This window comes from Podarcis filfolensis (genome assembly GCF_964270895.1).
Source record: "Podarcis filfolensis genome assembly, chromosome: 1".
In the NCBI taxonomy this organism is placed as follows: domain Eukaryota; kingdom Metazoa; phylum Chordata; class Lepidosauria; order Squamata; family Lacertidae; genus Podarcis; species Podarcis filfolensis.
Window position 1 is genome coordinate 61,165,955 of NC_139604.1, and position 21,437 is coordinate 61,187,391.

A 21,437-nucleotide genomic window follows, 5' to 3' on the forward strand; every position below is an offset into this window, starting at 1 on the left:
CTTACGTTTGCTTCTGATTTCCCAACTGACTCCAAACTTCAGCCACAAAGCCATCAAAATTCTCATTCTAGAATAATGAAAACATTGGAGATTGTAAATTTACAATGGAACCTTGTGTTATGCACCGTCCTCCTTGCGAACACTGCAGGTTACAAGCTCCGCTAACCCGGAAGTAGATGCCCCTTGTTGTGAACTTTGCCCCGGGATGTGAGCGGAAGTCGAGCACTGGCAGTGCAGCAGGTGCCATTAGCAAAAGCGCACCTTCTGTTATGAGCGGTTTCGGGTTACAGACGGACATCCGGAACAAAATAAGTTTGTAACCGGAGGTACCACTGTATTCTGAACAAATATCATCGTGGTTATTACTTTTGATGATGTTGAAAGTTTAGACATCTCATAAAAAGAATCCTACCTTTGCCTCTTAATGCTTTGATCAGGTGTAGGTTATTCTTTTTCTGCTGTTGCTGTTTTGCCATTTAATTAGATGCTTGTGCTTACTGATCTTGTTTTAAGCTACGTTGTTATTTCATTAGTTTGCTTAACCGGACACCAACATGTAAAATGGCTGTTTATGCAGTTTTTGTAAATAAGGCTATGGATTTTAAACGCAACCACGCTGCCCATGTATACAATGCAGTATCATATCAAACTGCTTTGAGGTCTTTTTTTACAATCATGGTGTATTAAATAATAAATAAAGTATCAGTATGCCCTGAGTGCTCACTGGAAGGAAGATCCTGAAGTTGAGGCTCCAATACTTTGGCCACCTCATGAGAAGAGAAGACTCCCTGGAAAAGACCCTGATGTTGGGAAAGATGGAGGGCACAAGGAGAAGGGGACGACAGAGGATGAGATGGTTGGATAGTGTTCTCAAAGCTACCAGCATGAGTTTGACCAAACTGCGGGAGGCAGTGGAAGACAGGAGTGCCTGGCGTGCTCTGGTCCATGGGGTCACGAAGAGCCGGACACGACTAAATGACAAATGCACTGTGTCACCTAGGGATCTTTTATGTAAACACAATTCACAACCCCTGAGTTTAAACATGCCAGCATTGAGCCCACCTCCTTTTCACCCACATGCTATTGAGCACAAACAACATATTTACAAACTTACTTCCACACCTAGGAATCAAGCTTCCTTTCTTCACAGCTATATGTAATATATAAAACCTGTCTGTGACATCTAGGCCAGTCATCAACAATTTTACGTCATCGACAATTTTTAAAAGCCACACTGATATCTGGTATTATACTGGCTCTTTATTTCTCAGAGGTAGGCTTACGATACCTTGGCTATTTGGATCAGGTTACTGGAAAGCTCTTCTATCTCATCTTCACTGACAAACACACTCTCAAAGTCATGGTAAGTCCAGCCTTCAAACAAAATTCGTGGAACTGAAAAAATACAGAAAGGGAGAAAGAAAGACTAGAAAGAGTCATTAATTTTCTACGCTATTAGGAAAACTGCTGTGGCATGCTCACTCGAAATATGTATTCCACCCCTTCTCCACTACTAAAACTTGTTCTATCCTTATTAATGTACTTCAGGCAGAAATATATAACGAGGATGGGGAAACTGTTACCCCACCAGCTGTTGCTGGGCTCCATCGGCCCTTGTCACCACGGCCAATGGTCAGGGATGACATGAGTTGCAGTCCTAACAAAATCTAGATGACACAAGTCTTCCATCCCTGGTATGTGGAACCTTTATTGTAAGTATAGCAAATTTAGGGCCAACACTCCCTTTCAGCATAAACATTTGGAGTTCCATGTGGCTGCCCATATGCACTGAGGCTCCAAATCATGCCATTTTTACCTCAAATTTTGGGGTGCGGAGAAAGGAGAAGCTAAGCAAATTTTGTGTAGGAACATATTCTTCCCTTAATCTTCCATGGGAAATAGATTTCTGGGCAAGATAAACAGCAGAACCCAACAAGTGTAAGTGAGTAGGAAGCTACAGCTGATGCCAGTGTAAGGCACTGGAATGAAGTGCTGAAAGGGCAGAGGGGGGCTAGCCAAGGATCCAATGCTTGTCCATTTTGTGGAAAGGGGTCTGATCCTGGCCCGCCCGCTGCCCCATCATGGAGGTTGTGAAACAAAAAAGGACACATTTGAGCATCCCACACACACAGGTAGAATCTACACACATATAAAAAATGTGAAAATGCCTTTTTTTAAAAAAAAGTTTTGAAAAATGCATTGAAATTGCCATAGCTCACTGTTGCCATCTAGTGCCACATTTGTATATTGTACTTTAGAGATAAAGGTAAAGGACCCCTGACAGTTAAGTCCAGTCATGACCGACTCTGGGGTTGCGGCACTCATCTTGCTTTACTGGCCAAGGGAGCCAGCATACAGCTTCCGGGTCATGTGGCCAGCATAACTAAGCTACTTCTGGAGAACCAGAGCAGCGCACAGAAACGCCATTTACCTTCCCGCCAGAGCGGTAGCTATTTATCTACTTGCACTTTGACGTGCTTTCAAACTGCTAGGTTGGCAGGAGCTGGAACCAAGCAATGGGAGCTCAACCCGTCAAGGGAATTCGAACTGCCGACCTTTCTGATCGGCAAGCCCTAGGCTCAGTGGTTTAGAACACAGCGCCACCCGCGTCCCTATACTTTACCACACACTTAAAACATTTTATTTGCAGCTGCATAGCCGAGTCCACACACATTTCCCCTGCTCAGGGCTTTTACAGTGGTGATAGACCTGCTGGTTCATTCCACCCTTCTGCTCTTTAATGTGTGATATATGGGATTTGCAAAATACAATTTTTCGGTTGTGCTAAAAAGAGAGAGGGCAGAAAGCCTACTCCTTTGCTTTAAAAAAAGAAAAGCCTGCCAACTAGTTTGATCTGCATTTCCTCTTATGTACAACTAGGGTGGTCTGGGACCTATCAGTGAGAAAGCAGAGATTTCAGGAGGGTAGGAAATGGAGGAGGGGTGTAAATTTTCCTTTCCCCATTCCTGAAATCCCTCCATCACCACCCTGGTGATCCCCAAGCTGCACTACAAGATTCTTGTTCCAGGCTGACTGAATGACTTCTGTTAACACTGGCAGCATTTTGTTGTGAATCCCCAGCAGTCGATTACAATTTCCAACTACAAAGGCAGCAGGAAAACAGACCCAGTCATTATAAAGAATGACTGGGACAATTTGGCTAAGGCAGATGAGTGCAGGAACCCAGAATAGTATGACACAATTAAAATTAATGCTTCCGGAGTTGCCCTACAAGAATGGGTTCAATTTGTGCCAAACTCACAGTTCAAAAATTACGAACGTTAAGAGCCCTACTGGATCTGGTTCAGCAGCTTGTCTTCCAACTAAAGGCCCATGGAAAGACTGCAGGCAGGAACTAAAAATCATAGATCTGTAGACTTGGAAGGGGCCTTGAGGGTCACCTAGCCCAACCCCCTGCAAAATATGGAAGCTTTTCTACAAAGTCACCTATTTTGATGTTTTTGGCATTCCTCTTCACTTCTTTCATCCAACCTGTTAATAGAAAACATGAAGACCAAATATGAACCTGTCTAATCACAAGTGCCACATTTTCAAACACAAATATGTCTTTTATAATTTTTCTACTCTGTGACTGTCAAAGAAATCATGGTTACATGGATCATGATATAAAAATCAATGGTCTCTACACCACCAAAGATGTATTAACCATTAAGCAACCATGTGTTGTCAGCCCAGAGTAACACATATGCGCATATGCTCCACTCACCCTGGTCATTTTTGCATTTGGCCCATTCAGGAAGGTAAACACTAACACAGCTTTGAGATTATTCAAAGCAGAAAGCAGCATACCAAGGTTCCTCACTGCAAGGCATCAGCCTTCAAGCACTGGGTACCACTGGGCCAACCTACAGCTCCTGATGGATTGCTTACTGCCAAGTCACTACAGACAGTAATGATCTCACATGCAGCATCATGCAAATTGACCACCAGCTGGAAATGGTTGGCTGTGCATAAGCAAATAATGGCTGCATAAGCAAATAATGGCTGGATCTCCTTAATTTCAATAGGTTGACTCATATACATTCTCTGTTTTTAAGTTGTCTCAATATCAATTTGTAAAACAGTATTTTCCCCCATTGGGTGTTGTATGAGAGTGGGAAATTTTATGTTACCGTGGAAGTTTGCAAATATCAACATTCACATATGAATGCCGAGAATCCCTGCCAAATTTTGTGACTACCCGAGAATTCAGAGATGCATTTGTGTCACTGTTCACTTTAGGGGAGACTGCTACAATGCAGCCAAAACAGAATCACACTCAGATGTGGGAGGTATCAGCACACTTGCAGGGGAACCCCAAGTCTGCAGAAGTGCAAAAGCACTTTTAGAGAGAGGGAAACCAAACAGCCCAAAAACCAAGTATACTCTGTGGACACGAACTGCTGACTGAATGGGGGAGTGAGGGGTAGGGAATGGAATGAAATGGAGTGGCTGGAAACTGGAACAGGAGCACTCCCTACTGCAATTGTGATAGAGCATGCCTGTCAGTAACCACAAAGTTTAAAGCTGGAGTTAATTCTTTATTAGCAAAAACACAGTCTCCACTGACTTGCACGAGTGTCATGCCTAATGAGCACAGCAGCTCATTTCTGGTGGGTTTTACTCCATGAAATCAGTTGCTGATACTAAAGATCCCTGCCTCCCCACAGCTGTCTGTCTCCTCCTCTCCAGGGCTTTTTCCAAGCAATGGGAGACTGCACTTGCGTGCAGTCAATCTCTCCTCCACCTTTTTCATGCATCTCCAGGTTCTGGGAAACAGGGGAGAGTAGAGCTTGTTGCAGCAGGAACAGGAGACACATGTCACTCTTCACCAGCCTGATTCACCTCTGCCTTTTCCAGTCCCACTCACCAGCTTACGCTTCTGATTCTTGACTTCTCTCTGCTACAGACTCTCCCAGCTCACCAAGCCCTGTTACCTCTTCCACTTCCTACATCTCTTCCCAGTCTTCCCGTCTGACCACTCATTGTTGCCCCATCACCCCTCCCGGGGCTCTAGGCCTTCTTCCCTTGGTGGTTCCCCAGCTGGTTCCTCCCTCCATTCCTCTGCGTCCATGACAGCAACATTTTGATGCAGGCCCTACTTGCTCCTTTTAACAGCAGTCTCAGGTGGCTGAGTTTCAACAGGAACACAGCCAAAACGGAATCACCGAGACACAAGTGAGAGATATCAAGATGCTCAGGTGAAACCCACCGTATGCAGAAATACCAAACATATTTTAATGAGGGGGGGGGGAATCCCAAGCAGGAGAGTCTGACTGCAAATATTCTCAAAATTCATGAATGGTGAGACTTGAAACAGGAATATCAAAGTTACCACATTTTTCAGGCATTCACTGTTAACACACATGCTTGTATATGCACCTCTCTTAGGAAATGGCCTGAAAAGACTCGCATCATAATAAATTGTTTAACTTCAAGGTGCCAGAATACTTTTTGCCTCTGAATGAATTCAGCATCAGAGTTATAATTGGGAGTTCCTAGCTCAAGCCAACATGCTGGATTATGACAGAGCTAAAGCATACTTTTGTGTTATAGAGAATGCATCCAGCTATTCTATCAAATTTTCTGCCATGGAAGGAAAGCATTGTATGGCATCACAAAATGCATGTTAACACTGGAAAGCCAAACAGCAAATGCACTAGACACAGATCATGGGGTATGAGATATCAAGCACAAAAGAAAACCTTGGTCAGCATCATGGAGCCCTGTCACCTGGAACCTCTCCTTGCCCCTTCTCTTCACCTGCAACCAGACTGGCGAGATAGTCGTAAATTTGCTTCCAAATATCTTAGCAATGTCATAGCCATGGCTGTTCCACTGGAAAAGGGAGGAGGAAAAGGTATTAGGGCAAAATCCATCACAAACCACCTAGAATTGTATTAAATGCAAGGAAGAGGTCAATGGTCCCAATTTCAGCTCAGAACTTCCATTTCCAGCAGCTAGCCCAGTATATTTTGCGGTTTGAGGCAAAGGACAAGATGACCTTGTTCCTCACCACCTAGGCCACTTTTATGTACTGGAGAGGCAGTTGTAGTTTACTTAAATACTGACGGCTCCAAAAGTACTCTGCATTGCACCCAACGGTAGTTTAGACGGTTCATTACATGTTTGGCACACACAGATCTGCTCTGCAACAGAGGGGGATGGGGGATAGCCAGGTGGCTTGGAAGAAAGGGCTTGGTGAGAAGGATGCCCCTGCCACCTGAGGCAACTACCCTACCCCATCTAATGGTAGATCAAGCCCCAAATTTTATTCGAAAGAGAGAGCGGGAAAACCCAAATACTGTATATGCACACAAAGCCACAAACCATGCAACAGATACCAGCATTCCTACAACTAGCTGCATCCCAACTTTTTCATTTTCTCAGTACTTACAGACGTTATGTAGCCCAAAACATCTCCCCCAAAGTGTCGTTCTCGTGCTTTTTTGGCACAGTAGCTTTTGTACTCTAGGATAATATCCTTCGTCTTTAAATCGGTAGAAACCAGGCCACGGTCTTGCACTCTTTTATCTGAATAGTGAATCTGCCAACAAACCATTATCGTAGATTTAATAGCAACTAAAGAAAACATCCATGTTCAGAAGCAGTCTACTGCTAAATACCACTGTAAATATATTCATATTTTATTGCACCCCAGATATGATGGAAGCAGCCAGTCTTGTTTAATCATGCCTGATTCACATGCACAGTACGATGTGGAATGGGGTATGAAAAGGGGTGTGTAGATAAGAGAAAGAAACTCAACCATCCCACCCACATTTCCCTCCTGTCCAGCCCCATGTTAAAACTAGAGTCATACCCACCACCCAATTTACACATGAATCAGGGATACTGTAGTTCAGGGAGTTTGGCTCCAATTCACTTTTGCAATATTCAGTCACCCTATAGGCAAATGTTAACACCATTAGGTCAGAGTACAAAATCCACCAGAGCGTTCAATATGAATCTTTGCAAAAATTCCAAGCCATGAAGCAGCTTCTCCTACCTTTTCCTCCAGAGTTTTTGAGGCAGCTTTTTTGGTATCTGTCTTTGACAACGTAGCATTAGCCACCCGAGAAGCCAGGGCAAAAACAACAAGGCTGACTGCGATCCATCTCATGACAGCTTGAGCTATGCCCGTCACCTCTAATTTCTTTATTGAGGAAGAGAAAAAAATAAAATGAGTTTGTTGTGAGACAACAACCCTACTTGAGAATAAGAAGAGTAGTTGTTGCCAAAGGAATGTTCTTCAGTGGCAGAGCACATGCATGGCAGGTTCTGTAAATTTAATAAGGATCTCAGTGAAAGGAGGAGGGGAGTCTGCCACAGAGACCCAATGCCAGTGGAATGGAGACCAGGGATGGGGAAACCTGTGACCCTCCAAGTGTTGTTGACCCACTTTACCCCTGAGCCCCCTTTCTCTGCCGTTCCCTTTCCCTGTTATTCCCCTCCTTGCCAAATGCATTAAATTAGGTAGGGGATAGCATATGGCCCTTGATGCACAGGCTCCCCTCTCCTGCTTTAAGGCAACTTTGCACATTCATAACCAAAATGCTAGCTGGCATTGGCTGCCAGTTCATTTCCGGGCTCAATATGGCTGGGGGAACCCAGCCAGTTGGGCGGAGTATAAATAATAAAATTATTACTAATTCTTATTATTATTATTCTTATTATTATTATTATAGGTGCTCAATCTAGTGTCTGAAACCCTAAATGACTTAGGTCCCAAATACATGAAAAAACACCTTCCCTACAGACCCTCCCAGTTGTTAAGATCAAGGACCACCTCTCCCTATATACACTGATCCAGACTCTGCAATCATCATCTGAGGCCCTTCTTCATGTGCCCCACCACCACAAGAGATCCAGAGGGTGCCAATACGAGAATGGGCCATTTCTACGGTGGCTTCCCGCTTGTCGAATGCTCTCCCCAAGGAGACTTGCCTGTCACCTTTGTTCCATATATTTAGGCTCCAGGGGAAAAAACATTCCTCTTTTCCCAGGCCTTTGATTAATTAAACAATCTATGGCCTTTTAAACTGTTGGGGAGGGGTGATGAAGTTTTTGTTTGTTATTACGGTATTTGGGGGGGATTATATTGTAAACCGCCCTGTGTTCTCTGGATGAAGAGTGGCTTAGAAATTTAATTGAAGGGTGGGTAATAAATGTAATAATTATAATTATAAAGTAACAACAACAGCTGATGGGGGGAAATTAACATTTGTCATTGTTAGGAAAGAATGTTTGCCTGCAACTCCTACCCTACATGGGACACAACTGCAGTTTCTATAGTGTAATACTGGTATCAAAACAGCCCATCAGATTGTAATTTTCCTAAATGTACTGTACATGGTGCCTCTAATGCACTCTTTAAGACATATTATTAGTGGTGGTTGCAATGCCCACCCTGCTTCCAAAGTATTTACATTCTAATTTATCCAAAGCAAACTAGGTGAGGCTGGGGTAAATTTATAGAGGCCATTACTCTGGGAATGCCAGGGCCGTCCTTAATGTATCCAACGTTAGCCTAAGGAGAAAATTTATCTGCTCTTTAGCATATAATACAACTAATAAATAAAACAAGCTTGTTTTAGCTGCAAATTATCCTGTCATGCTTGCTTGCCAAATTCAATAGCTTTAAAGCCTCTTCTCAGAAATTGCGTAGCCCTCCTGGTCACAAATCAATGAAATAATTACATTTGTTACCCTTGAAGGTACCATAAGAGTGTTGGTTTTGCTGCAACAGACTAACCTGACTTTGTTATGGGCATCAGATACTACTCAATGAAGACTTGCAACTGTTAGCTGATTAATCAGTTAATTAAGGCGATTAAATCTGATTGGCAAAAAGGTGCCATCTAGCAAGTCATCAGATGTTTAATTTTTTTAAATATTTTTTTTACCAAAAGTGCTAATATGTCAATTTCAAACACTACTACAAAAAAGACATTATCTCCTTCATGGGAGAGGTGGAAATGCCCTTTCCAATACACCTGCTACACCACATGTGTATTATCTAAAAACAATGGAAGTATTCAGGGAAGGGCTGAAGTTCAGTGATGGCGCATCTGTTTTGCATGCACAGGGTCTCTGGTTCAATCCCCAGCATCTCTAAGTAGGGCAATGAGAAAACTGTCTGAAACCCTGGACAGCTGCTGCCAGTCAGTGTAGACAATATTGGGCTAGTGGAACAATGGCCTGACTAGGCAGAAGACTGCTTCCTGCGTTCCTGTGTAACCCCTGGCCTCTACATATGGGTCTGAGAAATACCCTTGTCTGAAAGTCTGTAGACAGTATGAACCTTGATAGACTAAAGAACCACCTTTGTTGGATACAACCCATGAGTTTTAGTTTACTTTAAATATGCATGAAATTGCAAATGAGAAAAGCAAGAATTCTACGGGGGAGGGGCGCATGGGAAGCATAGGGACATAGAAAGCTGTTGTTCATGCACCAGAACTTCCTCTTCCTCCACCTTTGCAGAGAATAGATTGGGGTGGGGGAAGTTTCATTGTGCAAGCGGAGGTCCATGCCCAAACTCGACATGATTAATGTTTATGCCTATTCCATTGCCCACCACAGAAATGCATTCTAGACACCCTACAGATGATGTTCCCCTGCACTTTCAGAATATGTTTTGTAATTGTTACTAATGTACATACACTTCAGTAAACAGATAAACAAGGCATCTGAAAACAGAAGTTTAGGCTGAGAGATAATATTGGGGGCAGACAGGATGAATTTAGTTATTTGACAGTGAACAATCCAAGTAAACAAATTATGCCTGAGAACAAAATCCACGAGGATTTTGCTGAAGGGATTTATTATACATATTCATCTCTCACCTTACCATGGCAGCTAACAACAATAAATTGGGTCCGGCAGCTCACTGGCAGTTAGTGCAGCAATGCTCTCAGGACCAGTGAAATACGGTGCCATCAGGCTGCCCCACTCGCCAACCCAGCAGCCGCATTACAAATATTATTCATGAACACTTTTCCGCAGAGACTTTACTCTTACAGTGTAATCCTATGCAGGTCTACTAGTTCAATGGGGACTTACTCTCAAATAAGTGTGCATGAGATTGCAGCCTTAATCATGTTGCTTCACTTCAAGTGTCTTTTCCCCTCACAGTTATGTCTACAGGCAAAGTGGGAAACCATATTCCTCTCACTTCACCTACCTTTACATCATGGTTTCTGTGAGGACAAGTTCTGCCTCACTAACTTTTTTGAGTTCTCCGAGTGTGTCAAAAAGCATATGGACAGAGTGAGGGGTGTAAAAAGTAGGGTCTCCTCGAGGATTGATACTGTGACCTGCACTTCTTTAACTTGTTCGTCATTAATGATCTGGACTTAGGGGTAAGCATTCTGGTGGCTTTGTCTGGAAATGCCAAATTGTTCACTGTGTTTAAAACAAAAAGGGATTGCAAGGTGCTCCAAAAGGAGCTCTCCACACTGGGTCAATGGATATTAAAATGGCAAATGCAATTCAATGATGTGCATTGTGATGTGCATTGGAGCAAAAGAGCCAGATTTCTTTCTTTCTCTCTCTCTCTCTCTCTCTCTCTCTCTCTCACACACACACACACACACACAAATATGAGTGTGGGGTCTTGACTGATAATGACTGACAAGGTAAGAGAAATTAGAATCATGGTGGATAGCGATATTAAGATGCTGGCCCAGTGCATGGCAGCTGTGAAAAAGGCAAATTTCATGCTAGGGATCATTAGGAAAGGGATTGAAAATAAAACTGTCAACGTAATAATAAAGCCATTATACAAATCTATGGTGCAACTGCACTTGGAATACTTTGTCCAGTTCAGGGCAACCATAATTATCATGGGGTTCTGACAATTCTCCTATGGGTAATCTCCCTCTCCCATAATAGTCGAACCCAGGAACAATCCATGAAGCTGCATGATGGAAGTTCAAGGAGAGACAAAAGTACTTCACACAGAGCATGGTTAAACTATGGCATTTGAGCCCACTAGGTATAGTGAAAGATCTCAGCAGCTTTAAAACAGGGTTGGACAAATTCCCGAAGGATAAAGTTATCAAGGTGTGATAGCTGTGTGCATTACCTCCAGGACCAGAAGCAGTACAGGTATACCACTGGATACCTGCTGCTGGGAATCACCAAGCGAGTTGCCAGCCTCCCACAGGCATTGGATAGCTGCCCACTCTTAGAACAGATTGTCCAACCAGACAGGCCTTTGGCCTGATCCAGCAATAGGGCTCTGTTTATTTCATTACTTCAGTAATTGTGAGCACAGCTGGCCCAAGACACTTTGGCACCTGAGATGGACTCCCAAATGGCCCCCTGCTCCCCACCATGGAGGATGGGATGAGGGAAGATTTACACCGAGAATGGGAAGAGAGGTGGCAGTCGCTTCATCTGGCCTCATGGGGCGGGGGGGGGGCTGATTGCCAGTCCCAAGCTGAAGGAGTGGCAGCTGCTACAGACGAGCGAACGTGGCTTGTGAGCTGGGAGTGCATAAGTGGAACTCAACCGACACAAAGCCTATCAGGAAGGGAGAAAAGTGTCGGATGCCGACGAGGGTGCAGAGAGAATAAATGGAGATGAAACGCGACGGGAAGGACACAGGCGTCCGCTGTCCACCCCCGACCCCCCTCCAGTCTTAAATAAGGCGGCCGCCTGCGGAAAGCAAGACGGAATTGCACCCGAATTACAAAGCAGCCCAGGGATCTTCCTTCCCGCCTTTCGCCGCTTTAACGCAGGAGCCCGAAGCAGCTCGCTCCCCGCCCCGCGCTCGCTTAATCAGAGGCGCGTGACAGCTGCCCCAAAGCTGACTCCAGGGCGAGGGGAAGAGCGCGGGGCGGGCGGGGGGCGCGCAGGCTGCCTCTCGGTCTCCCCTCCCACCTTGTCAGTGACTCGCGCTCGTGCCCTCGTTTTCCCTCTGCAAACCGGATCTGCTTCAACTCGGAAGTGAAAACGGCGGCTCGGGAGCCGCGTGGCGCACGCCTTTTAAAGGAGCCGCCTTGGCTGCCGGAGAGCGCTTCTTCCCTCACAAGGCGAGAAATGAGAGAGGCAGGGGCGCCCTGAGCCCCATTTGGGGTTGCGGGCGGCAATCTTGTGCGCGCGAAACTCATTGAAACAAGCAGGACTACTCCTGAGTCAGGGAAAGGGAGCATAGAGTTATGCCTCGTGCAGATAATCGCGCGGTCAAACATCGCAATCACAAACTTCCCTTTCTTCCTTGGATATTTAGGACTGCAAAGCAAGGGAGCGCAGGAGCCCGTTCCCCTGTTTCCTCGGACGTAAAGTCCAGGTAGGAAACACACACCCGAGAAATATTGAAGCTTTACTGAACCTCTGCTAGGGTACACCAACCTTCTCCAACCTGGCGCCCTCCACATCGTTCTTGGTATTACAACTCACAGCCGGCTGGGGCTGATGGGAGTTGTAGTCGGAAACATCTGGAGGGTGCCAGTTTGGGAAAGGCTGGCGTGGGAAATGCAGATCAGACTCGGGTCTAAGGAAGCTCGCAAATTAGAGAACATCCCAAAGGCATCTCTTAAAGAGCCATGTTCGAACATGGCGGTTTCTGATCGATTTCCACAAGCGCTATTGGACTTTATTTCCCCTGAATCCAAGAATGTTGATCTTTACTCGGAAGCAACTAACGGGGCTTCCTCCCAAGCAAGCAGCACAGATTTGCTGTCTTGATGGTTATCTGGGTAGATAAATATAAATGGACAGAATTTTCTTCCTTTTAAGAATTGCGTGAGCTTTTTTTCTTTTCTCTCGTTTTGCCTTGCTGTAGTAGTTATTGTGGTGGAGGTTAAAATAAAACTTCACATGCAGAAATTTCATTTGTACACAAGTATTCAAAGGTAGAGTATCCTTGTTTCATAATATGAACATAAACATGGAAGTCCATTATCTCCTTTGCCTGCACCATAAATGCAGATTTCTGCATATATCTTACCCAGGGCTGGGTTTATTCCACACAAGTACAGAAGTGAAACAGAATGTGGTTCCTGAAAATCTCAAGCTTCCTTATTTTCATTTTAAAGGAGGTTTCTAGCTATTATGTAGCAAACAAAGCTAGACAGTAAATGCCTAAAGAAATCTTAGAAAAGGAGGAGTGGTTGAAGCAGATTTTTAACAGGCACAAAGTGGGGGTTTGTGTCCAGTGCAGCTGTGTAGAAGTGAAGTGAATTATACAATAAAATAAAATGATTTGTGCTGCATTTTTAACTTTACATTAGGCTTAGAGTATTCACAGTTCTGATTCATGCTTCATGGCTGGCTGCTTAATTGTTGCAGAAACAATATATTTTGTCAACACTTAGACCAAAATATTTTGTACCTGAGAAAATGCAATGCTTGGCAGTGTTAGATTGCCACTTACTTCCAATAGGACTAATTCTGAGTAGACTGGTTAGAATTGTGCTGTTACCTACTAATAATAATAGTAGTTTTTTAAACCATGGTGTGATACAAGTACAAGAAATCTCCCTTTTTCTAGCAGAGATATCAGATAATGCAGCCTAAGATCTTTCAGCACATTAATCACAGGGCGGGGCATATAATAGTCTGCAAAAGCCCTAAATAAAACCATACAGAGCACGAAGCAAAATTGTCACAGGGTATCTTTGCAACAACTGCCTCCCATTTTCTCCCTCCCACCACTCTGCTATATGTGAATACTTCCTCTTACCCAAACAGCATTGCTGGGACACTCTGTTCCCTGGAATGGTAGGAACAGTTCCTCTCACGCAGGGCCGGCACCCACTCCACTGCAATTGCTGACCAAACACTTTGCCTTGCCGGATCACAGTCCCAGCGCATAGAGCAGAAGAAGCTACTCTTGCACATACACAGTTCAAGTACAATCCCCAAGGTCTCAATCACTGTAGTCTCCACATCCCTCCAGGACACTAAACCACCAGCACTCAGGTGCTTACTTTCAGCTCACATCTCCTCACCTGTTCAAGGACTTTGCGCTACAGCTGCTGCCTGTTGCTCATTTGTTCTATAGGCTGCTCTCCCACAGATACCAATCTTCTCCCACACTCTGTTCCATGCAGGCCAGGAGACAGGCCCATCTTGTCACCAGCAAGGTGTGTGGTAGCTTTGAATAAGTAGGAAACATGGGTGTAGCCAGGATTTTTGTTAGGAGGGGGCAGGACTTCTGTTTTGGTGGGCAGAACCGACGTGATTGGTCAGTTAAGTATTTCTATTGTTTTACTTGAGGGGGGGGCAGCTGCCCCCCCCCGTCTATGCCCATGGTAGGAGAGGAGATATATATATGCAATTTACCCTTCCAGGTGCTCATGTGTGAGAGTTTAAAAATCCCATCCTTGGCAGCAAAATTAGGAATTAGGCTGCCAAGTCTCCTTTGGTACAAGTCCAGCTAACCAAGTAAGCTGGCTTCCCGCTTCTTACCCTGCTAAACAAAGAACAAGGCAACAACTTGTAAAGTAAGTTTAAAAATAAAATGTAATTACTTTATAATCAAGCATTGGTTCACAGCAAAGGCTGCATTCAATGCTGGTCAAAGGAAGAGAGAAAAGAGAGGGACAGGAAGTACTATCTGCTCCTTCCTCTTTAGGCGAGGAGAAATTACATCACACAGAGCCAACTCTACCAACTGTATTTCTATGGTTTGAATATCTGCCTGTCAGCAATACAGCTCTGTGGCATTACTCCCTTCTCATGCTAACTAGCAATAATATGCATTTGTTAGGTTTAGCTGCTAATCTCCCATACTGTGGGGATCACACAGGGTCCCCGGACGTTTAACAGTCTATTGATCACCTGTGCCATCACTGTGCTCGCTTCCCCGCTGCCACCAATCAGTTACTCACTGGTAAAACACTGAGTCCAGTCAGTTGCTAAAAGTGAACCAAAAAAACATCAAATTTATTTTACAAACATTAACAAGTTTATGGTTTCTCAGATAATATTCCTGTCAGTATCTTAACTTCAGTTTCTTTACCAACCTATACCTTCCTAATACCTTCTGGCTGATTATCTCAACTGTTTGACTGACTCCTCTTAACAAATTCTCTCGCTCTCTCACACCAGAATAGCCCAACCCACAGACTTATCTTCTCTGTCTCTTCTAACTCCAAACTGTCTTCTCAACTCTAACTCTAACTCACTCAAAAACCCCTCTGTGCTTAAACCTTATACACAGTTAACTCTGCCCCCTGGGTTCCCATTGGTTAGTCATTTTACAATTAGTTAACCTTTCCCTATGAACCCAGTATGATGTCACACACATAGGAGGGCAAACACCACACATACCATGTTCAGGATGCTGCTGGTTGTTCCTCTTTGGGGCTGCCAACCTACTTGCTCTTGTATCCTTGCTAGCTTCTTGATAGACAGACAGCTTATGCATACAATAGGTGATGGGATTCTTCGCATAGAACTGGAGCTTGTTCTTCTGCTGTCCATTGGGCAGTTGTCCAAGGCACAGGCGCCCTGCTGGTGTGATAAGTTGGGAACCTTATGTGTTTTGTTTCCCATTCCCTCTTTTAATATTTCCACCCCATACGCTGGCCTGATTTTGCTGCCTGTGTTGTATCTTAAGTGGTAAGCGCCAGTATATATTTAGGGATCCCTTTGTCTCCTTTTAGCTAGCCTCAGCGTGGAACTCTAAGGATGGCAGGGTACTTGATGCTATCATGGTTCACAGCCTGTAAGCACCTTCACTCTTACTTTGCTCAGGTTCCCTGTACTGCAAGGGGTGTTGAACCTATAGCCCACCAGATATTGTCTGCCTCTGACACCCATCAGCCCCTGCCAGCATAGCCAATGACCAGGGATTATGAGAACTGTGGTCCAAAAACATCTGGAGGGCCACAGGTTCAACACCATTGGTGCAATGGTTACCAAGATTGTTGAGATACATGAAGATATCCACCCTTGAGATAAATTCTTCTCTTGCAGGGAAAGTGCATGTTCCTGGCATTCAAAAAGCAACCATAGCCCTGTTCAGTGGAGAGAGGGCATAGCCCATGTATACCAGCCAATGTTCCTGTGCATGCTGTCCACATGTGCTCTACTTCCAACCTTCTTGGGTTCAGTGGGGTGGTCTGAAGGTGAATCTTAAGGACATTTGGGAACATGTGCTTACAAGCTGCCCTGCGAGAGGCAACACTGAGATTGATGAAGACTGACAACCAGTGCTACCTCCCTGGACTGGATGCAAGTAAGAAGGTGGAGGCTGACCAAGGACAGAACGATCTTGGTGGGGCAGTGCCCCATTTGTCCTAAAGGACCAACCTCCACTGGACTTCTGTCTACGTTCATCTATGGGATAATGCATGTGATAATACAGCTTGCCAGGGGAGAAAAGTAGAGAGGATGTGCGGAATTACGCATTTCCATGTTCTAGATCATGTACACCTTATTCCTCAGAAGCATTTGCATTTCCCTCATTCTTTACAGTCTCTGTGCTTCTCCTCTTTAGTCCTGAAGAACAGAACCTAAAATTAAAACAAAGAAACCCACCTGTAGACATCATTGTCCCCTTTTTCAGCAAAATTGTTTTGCCTTCAGCAAGGCTTTTCCCTCCTGCATTCCCTCACTGGCCAGTCTCTCTTCATTAGGCAAGTTGTATCAGCAGCACATCACAGTGCTTAGTCTTCACAACTAGTATCAGCATGAGAATACAGAGGCCAGTCTGCTTTCATCAGGTGGGCTGCATCAGCAGAAGGTCACAGTGGCCAGTCTTCAGGCCAGCAATGTCATTATGAGATCACAATGGTCAGTCTTCAGGCCGGCAACATCATCACTGAGGACACAGTGGCCAGTCTGCCAGGCTCCCCTCAGGTGGGGAGCATCAGCACAAGGTCCTAACAGCCAGTCTGTTTTCTTCAGACATAAGAACGCTGTGGTCCCTGAAGCAAGCACCCATAGTAACAACATGTGGAAATGTTACTCTCACATTCACACATTGTGGTTGGCAAAAACAAACAAACAAACAAACAAACAAACAGATTGGCACAGTTTCTTTGTCAATTAAGTGGGTATATACATGAGCATGTGGGCACAGTTTCTTTCTCTTACCAATATGATCAACCACAGTCTGTAGAGCACAATAGCTACCAGTTTCTCAAATTGAAATGGACAGCTGAGTGTGGATGTAGCAGTTTGAGAGCCAGTGTGGTGTAGTGGTTAAGAGCGGTAGTCTTGTAATCTGGTGTCTCCGCTCCTCCACATGCAGCTGCTGGGTGACCTTGGGCTAGTCACACTTCTCTGAAGTCTCTCAGCCCCACTCACCTCACAGAGTGTTTGTTGTGGGGAAGGGAGGGAAAGGAGAATGTTAGCCGCTTTGAGACTCCCTAGGGTAGTGGTAAAGCGGGATATCAAATCCAAACTCTTCTTTGTAGGACCCTGTGCTCCTTTAGACATTGCTCAACTCCAACTCCCATCATCCCTGACAGCAGGGCTGGAGCTCATGGGAGCTAGAGTCCCAATAACATCTGGACAATCACAGATTCCACCACCCCTGAGATTATAGAAAGCAAAGGGTTGAACAGCACCTGGAGGCAGAGGCAGAAAGCAAGGTATGATACACAAGTACATAGGAGGACTTCATCTAACAGCAAGTGTCCCGATGCTAGATTAAAAGAGAAAGACTTGATGACAGATGGTGGGCAGAGGGAGGGGAATCGAGGAGAGGTAAAGTTGGGAGCACAGTGTGTGGACAGAATAATAATATAATAATAATAATAATAATAATAATAATAATAATAATAATATATTCATACCCTACCCATCTGGCTGGGTTTCCCCAGCCACTCTGGATGGCTTCCAACAGAACACTAAAATACAATAACCTATTAAACATTAAAAGCTTCCCTAAACAGGGCTGCCTTCAGATGTCTTCTAAAAGTTTGGTAGTTATTTTTCTCTTTGACCTCTGGTGGGAGGGCATTCCAAAGGGCAGGTGCCACTACCAAGAAGGCCCTCTGCCTGGTTCCCTGTAACTTGGCTTCTTGTAGCAAGGGAACCGCCAGAAGGCCCTCGGCGCTGGACCTCAGTGTCTGGGCATAACGATGGAAGTGGAGACGCTCCTTCAGGTATACTGGACCGAGGCCGTTTAGGGCTTTAAAGGTCAGCACCAACACTTTGAATTGTGCTCGGAAACGTACTGGGAGCCAGTGTAGGTCTTTCAAGATCGGTGTTATATGGTCTTAGCGGCCGCTCCCAGTCACCAGTCTAGCTGCCGCATTCTGGATTAGTTGTAGTTTCCTGGTCACCTTCAAAGGTAGCCCCACATAGAGCGCTTTGCAGTAGTCCAAGCGGGAGATAACCAGAGCATGCACCACTCTGCCGAGACTGTCTGCGGGCAGGTAGGGTCTCAGCCTGCGTACCAGATGGAGCTGGTAAACTGCTGCCCTGGACACAGAATTTACCTGCACCTCCATGGACAGCTGTGAGTCCAGAATGACTCTCAGGCTGCGCACCTGGTCCTTCAGGGGCACAGTTACCCCATTCAGGACCAGGGAGTCCTCCACACCTGCCTGCCTCCTGTCCCCCAAAAACAGTACTTCTGTCTTGTCAGGATTCAACCTCAATCTGTTAACCGCCACCATCCTCCAACAGAAGTAGTGATGTTCACCCTGGGCATGGCAGCTCCTTGCTCAGAATCACAGGGCAACTCACAGAAGACCAGCAATGAAAAATAAATGTTCATGAACAACAGTAGCTAGGGAAGGGGGGGGCGGGAACCAGGGATGCAGGAAAGCAAGCCAGCAAACTGGAGGAAGGAGGACATTAAAATGCAACATTTTTAAAAATGGCAATAAAAGTAAAAACAGCACCCAAGTAAAAGTAAGGCCTTCGATAGGGGAAGGAAACACAGCAGGAGAAAATTGAGAGGCACTGAAGAGAGGAAATGGGCATCATGCCCTCCCCACACAGAATTATCAGCTGACAATATTCAAGCAAAGCTGTAATTGTTTTTACAGTCAGGGCCGTCTCTACCTGGGGGTGCACGGGGTGTGGGGCACCCGGGTGCTGAATTCTGGGAGGCGCCAGGTGTCCATTCCTGAAGCCACCTAAGCTCTTAACCGAGATTGGCGGTCGATCACGGTCAATTGCTGGGTCATTTCTTTAGCGGAAAAGTTGCAGAATCAATGTATCCGGTGGCCCCCCTAGTGGTATCTTTCATTTTCGCATGATCACAAAAACTGAAGATGGAGCTATCGCTGCCGTTTTTTAATTTTTCATGTTAGCAGTTTTCGCTTTTTCCCTCCTTAAAACCTCAACAACTTTGACCTGCCCCCCCCAAATTGGGGGTAGTGGGTGGACTTTTGCACCCCAGTGGCGCATATGCTAAAGACGGCCCTGTTTACAGTGGCCCTACCCTAACCACTTTGGGTATTCCCAGTAAGTGGTATCACCACCAAACGAAGCCCACTGGGTCTACCTAATGTGTCTTCAATTAGCATTCATTCATTCATTCATTGATTCTAGTTTTCCTTTCAGTCTCATAGCAGTGTAGGAAATAAAAGTTGTTGAGCTTCTCTTGGGAAATCAAGGGTAAAAATACCCTGTAAATAGGATATTGTGGGGGACAAGCTTCTGCTTGGGGGGGGCAGAACCTCAGATAATTGAGTACTTTCAATGCTTTTCCATAATATTTGTAGGTGGGAGGCAGCACTGATTTATATATCTGAAAAGTATGAATAAATTTATTTAAAAAAAATATTTTTGGTCAATGCAATACTAAAATGAAAGTGACTAATTTTGTTTTAGTTATGCATTAATTAAAACAAAACACTTATCTTATTGCTAAGACTCAGCCTTCCCTCTGTTGTGCAGTGACTTACACACTAGTCCCAAATGCTCGGAATATTTGCCCATTGACCCCAAGATATCTAAGGGCAATTTCAGATGTCGGTTTGACAGTTTGTCTGCTGAATGCCAGTAAAAAGCTAAGAGCTTATCTTTCTCCTGCCTGCTGAATCCCTCACGTGTGTGCATTATAAGCCTGTTGAACTCAAGTGGTCTTACTTCTGAGTAGGCATATATAGGATTGCACTGTAAGGCGGCCTTTCTCTCAGTTTCCTGGGAGTAAGTCGCGTTGGACTCAGTAAGACTTACTTCTGAGTAGAAATACTTGAACACGCGTTTGCTTTTTTTAAAAAGTGTGGGTCTGACTTTTGAGTAGACATGCGTGAGACTGCGCCCGCATCAGTAATCCGAGAGCCAACGCCTACGTGCGGCATCTTTCCATCCTACGCAAGCTAATTTGGGGGAAAATCCCCCCCCCCCGGGATTTCCACGGGGCCCTTTCTGCCTGAGGCTGCGCCGGCCCCGCGGCCCCCGTCGCCCATTCCCTCCTCCGCACACGAGGTGGCGCTTCGAGGCCCCGTCTGGCAGCCGTCGGGCAGGGCTGGGAGGCGACGGAGCCGAAGCGCCGCGCTTGCGCCCAAGAGCAGCGGCGGCGGCGTGGGCGGAGAGGCGGCTCCAGAGGCTAAAGGTCCTCAGAGCGAGTAGCGGCGGTGGCAGCAGCAGCAGCAGGAGCAGCAGCGGCCGCGGGAGCCTTCGCTTTGTCGCCAAGATGCCGGCTGTGTCGAAGGGGGACGGGATGCGCGGGCTGGCCGTCTTCATCTCCGACATCAGGAACTGTAAGCGCGGCAGCCCCGGACGAGGAGGAACTGGGGGGCGGGGGGTCCCCCGTTGCGCTGGTAGTGGGGAGAGGAAAGGGAGGTCACTTGAGCAGGGGCCGTTAGCTATGGGGAGAAGCGGGGGGTGGGGAGGTATCTGGGGGGCCGGGGCTGCCTCTGTCGGGCGGGGCTCCCGGGGGACTCCACGGCTCGCCCGAGTCTTGCAGTGACTTGCGGTTCCTTTTCCTAGGAAAGGGCTCCTCGGCTCAGTATTGCGGAAGGCGGGGGGGGGGGGAGGGAAGGGAAGCGGCGTCCCTTCTCCGTAGGGCTGGGGCGGCGTGAACTCGGATTCCTCCAGCAAGGAGGGGCCCTGTTTACAAGGCTTGTGGACGTGTGTGTGTGGAGGGGTGGGGGGAGATGAGGGCATGCCTGTCAGGCAGAGTGGCATTTGGATCCTTTGCAGAAGAGAGTGAAGGAGCTTGTTTGCATGTGATAGCGTGGCTGTTCAGGATGGGGGGATGAATTGTGGGGGTCAAGATCCTGGATCCCCTTCTCCCTTAAAATGATCTTGTTGGCTGGCTGGCTGACTGGCTCGCACGCTCACGGAAATCCCTAGTTGTCGTTTCTGAAATAGCCTTAGAGCTATGGTGGTGCTAATCCTGTATATTTTGATTTGGAAATCTGGGCTGGGCTGAATCAGTCTCGCCGGTCGGCTGCCTTTATAAAAGGTGTAGGGAGCCAGGCTATGTGCCAGTTCACATCCTGAAAAATGGGTCCCAAGGAAAGGTGCAAATGGTTCCTAATTTGGGTGGGGCGAAAGTATGAGGGGCG

General features: G+C 45.9%; 2 protein-coding genes across 17 annotated transcripts in view; one reads left to right on the forward strand and one right to left on the reverse strand.

Annotated features, from left to right (window-relative positions):
- The window catches only part of CHID1 (chitinase domain containing 1), a 98,430-nt gene extending 81,761 nt beyond the window's left edge, over nucleotides 1–16,669 (reverse strand). For 3 of the 12 annotated variants that reach the window (XR_014541904.1, XR_014541905.1, XM_083587531.1), the window contains exons 1-8: nucleotides 16,498–16,668; nucleotides 15,286–15,468; nucleotides 7,010–7,156; nucleotides 6,398–6,547; nucleotides 5,706–5,838; nucleotides 3,448–3,492; nucleotides 1,289–1,395; nucleotides 6–67 (exon numbers count right to left, since the gene is read on the reverse strand). Coding sequence is in view for 10 of the 12 variants with exons in the window: in XM_083587531.1 (XP_083443657.1) it covers nucleotides 6–67; nucleotides 1,289–1,395; nucleotides 3,448–3,492; nucleotides 5,706–5,838; nucleotides 6,398–6,547; nucleotides 7,010–7,156; nucleotides 15,286–15,438 (797 nt within the window). In the remaining 2 variants the exon portion in view is untranslated. Of the gene's footprint in view, nucleotides 1–5; nucleotides 68–1,288; nucleotides 1,396–3,447; nucleotides 3,493–5,705; nucleotides 5,839–6,397; nucleotides 6,548–7,009; nucleotides 7,157–11,089; nucleotides 11,952–12,360; nucleotides 12,385–15,285; nucleotides 15,469–16,497 lie in introns of those variants that run through there. The other 9 variants (XM_083587532.1, XM_083587528.1, XM_083587533.1 and 6 more) reach the window with 9 other exon arrangements.
- A 723-nt stretch (nucleotides 16,670–17,392) lies between these two features.
- Nucleotides 17,393–21,437, forward strand: part of AP2A2 (adaptor related protein complex 2 subunit alpha 2) — a 62,109-nt gene continuing 58,064 nt past the window's right edge. The window contains exon 1 of one of the 5 annotated variants that reach the window (XM_083587274.1): nucleotides 17,393–17,555. Coding sequence is in view for 4 of the 5 variants with exons in the window: in XM_083587272.1 (XP_083443398.1) it covers nucleotides 20,561–20,627 (67 nt within the window). In the remaining variant the exon portion in view is untranslated. Of the gene's footprint in view, nucleotides 17,556–19,975; nucleotides 20,628–21,437 lie in introns of those variants that run through there. The other 4 variants (XM_083587272.1, XM_083587273.1, XM_083587271.1 and 1 more) reach the window with 4 other exon arrangements.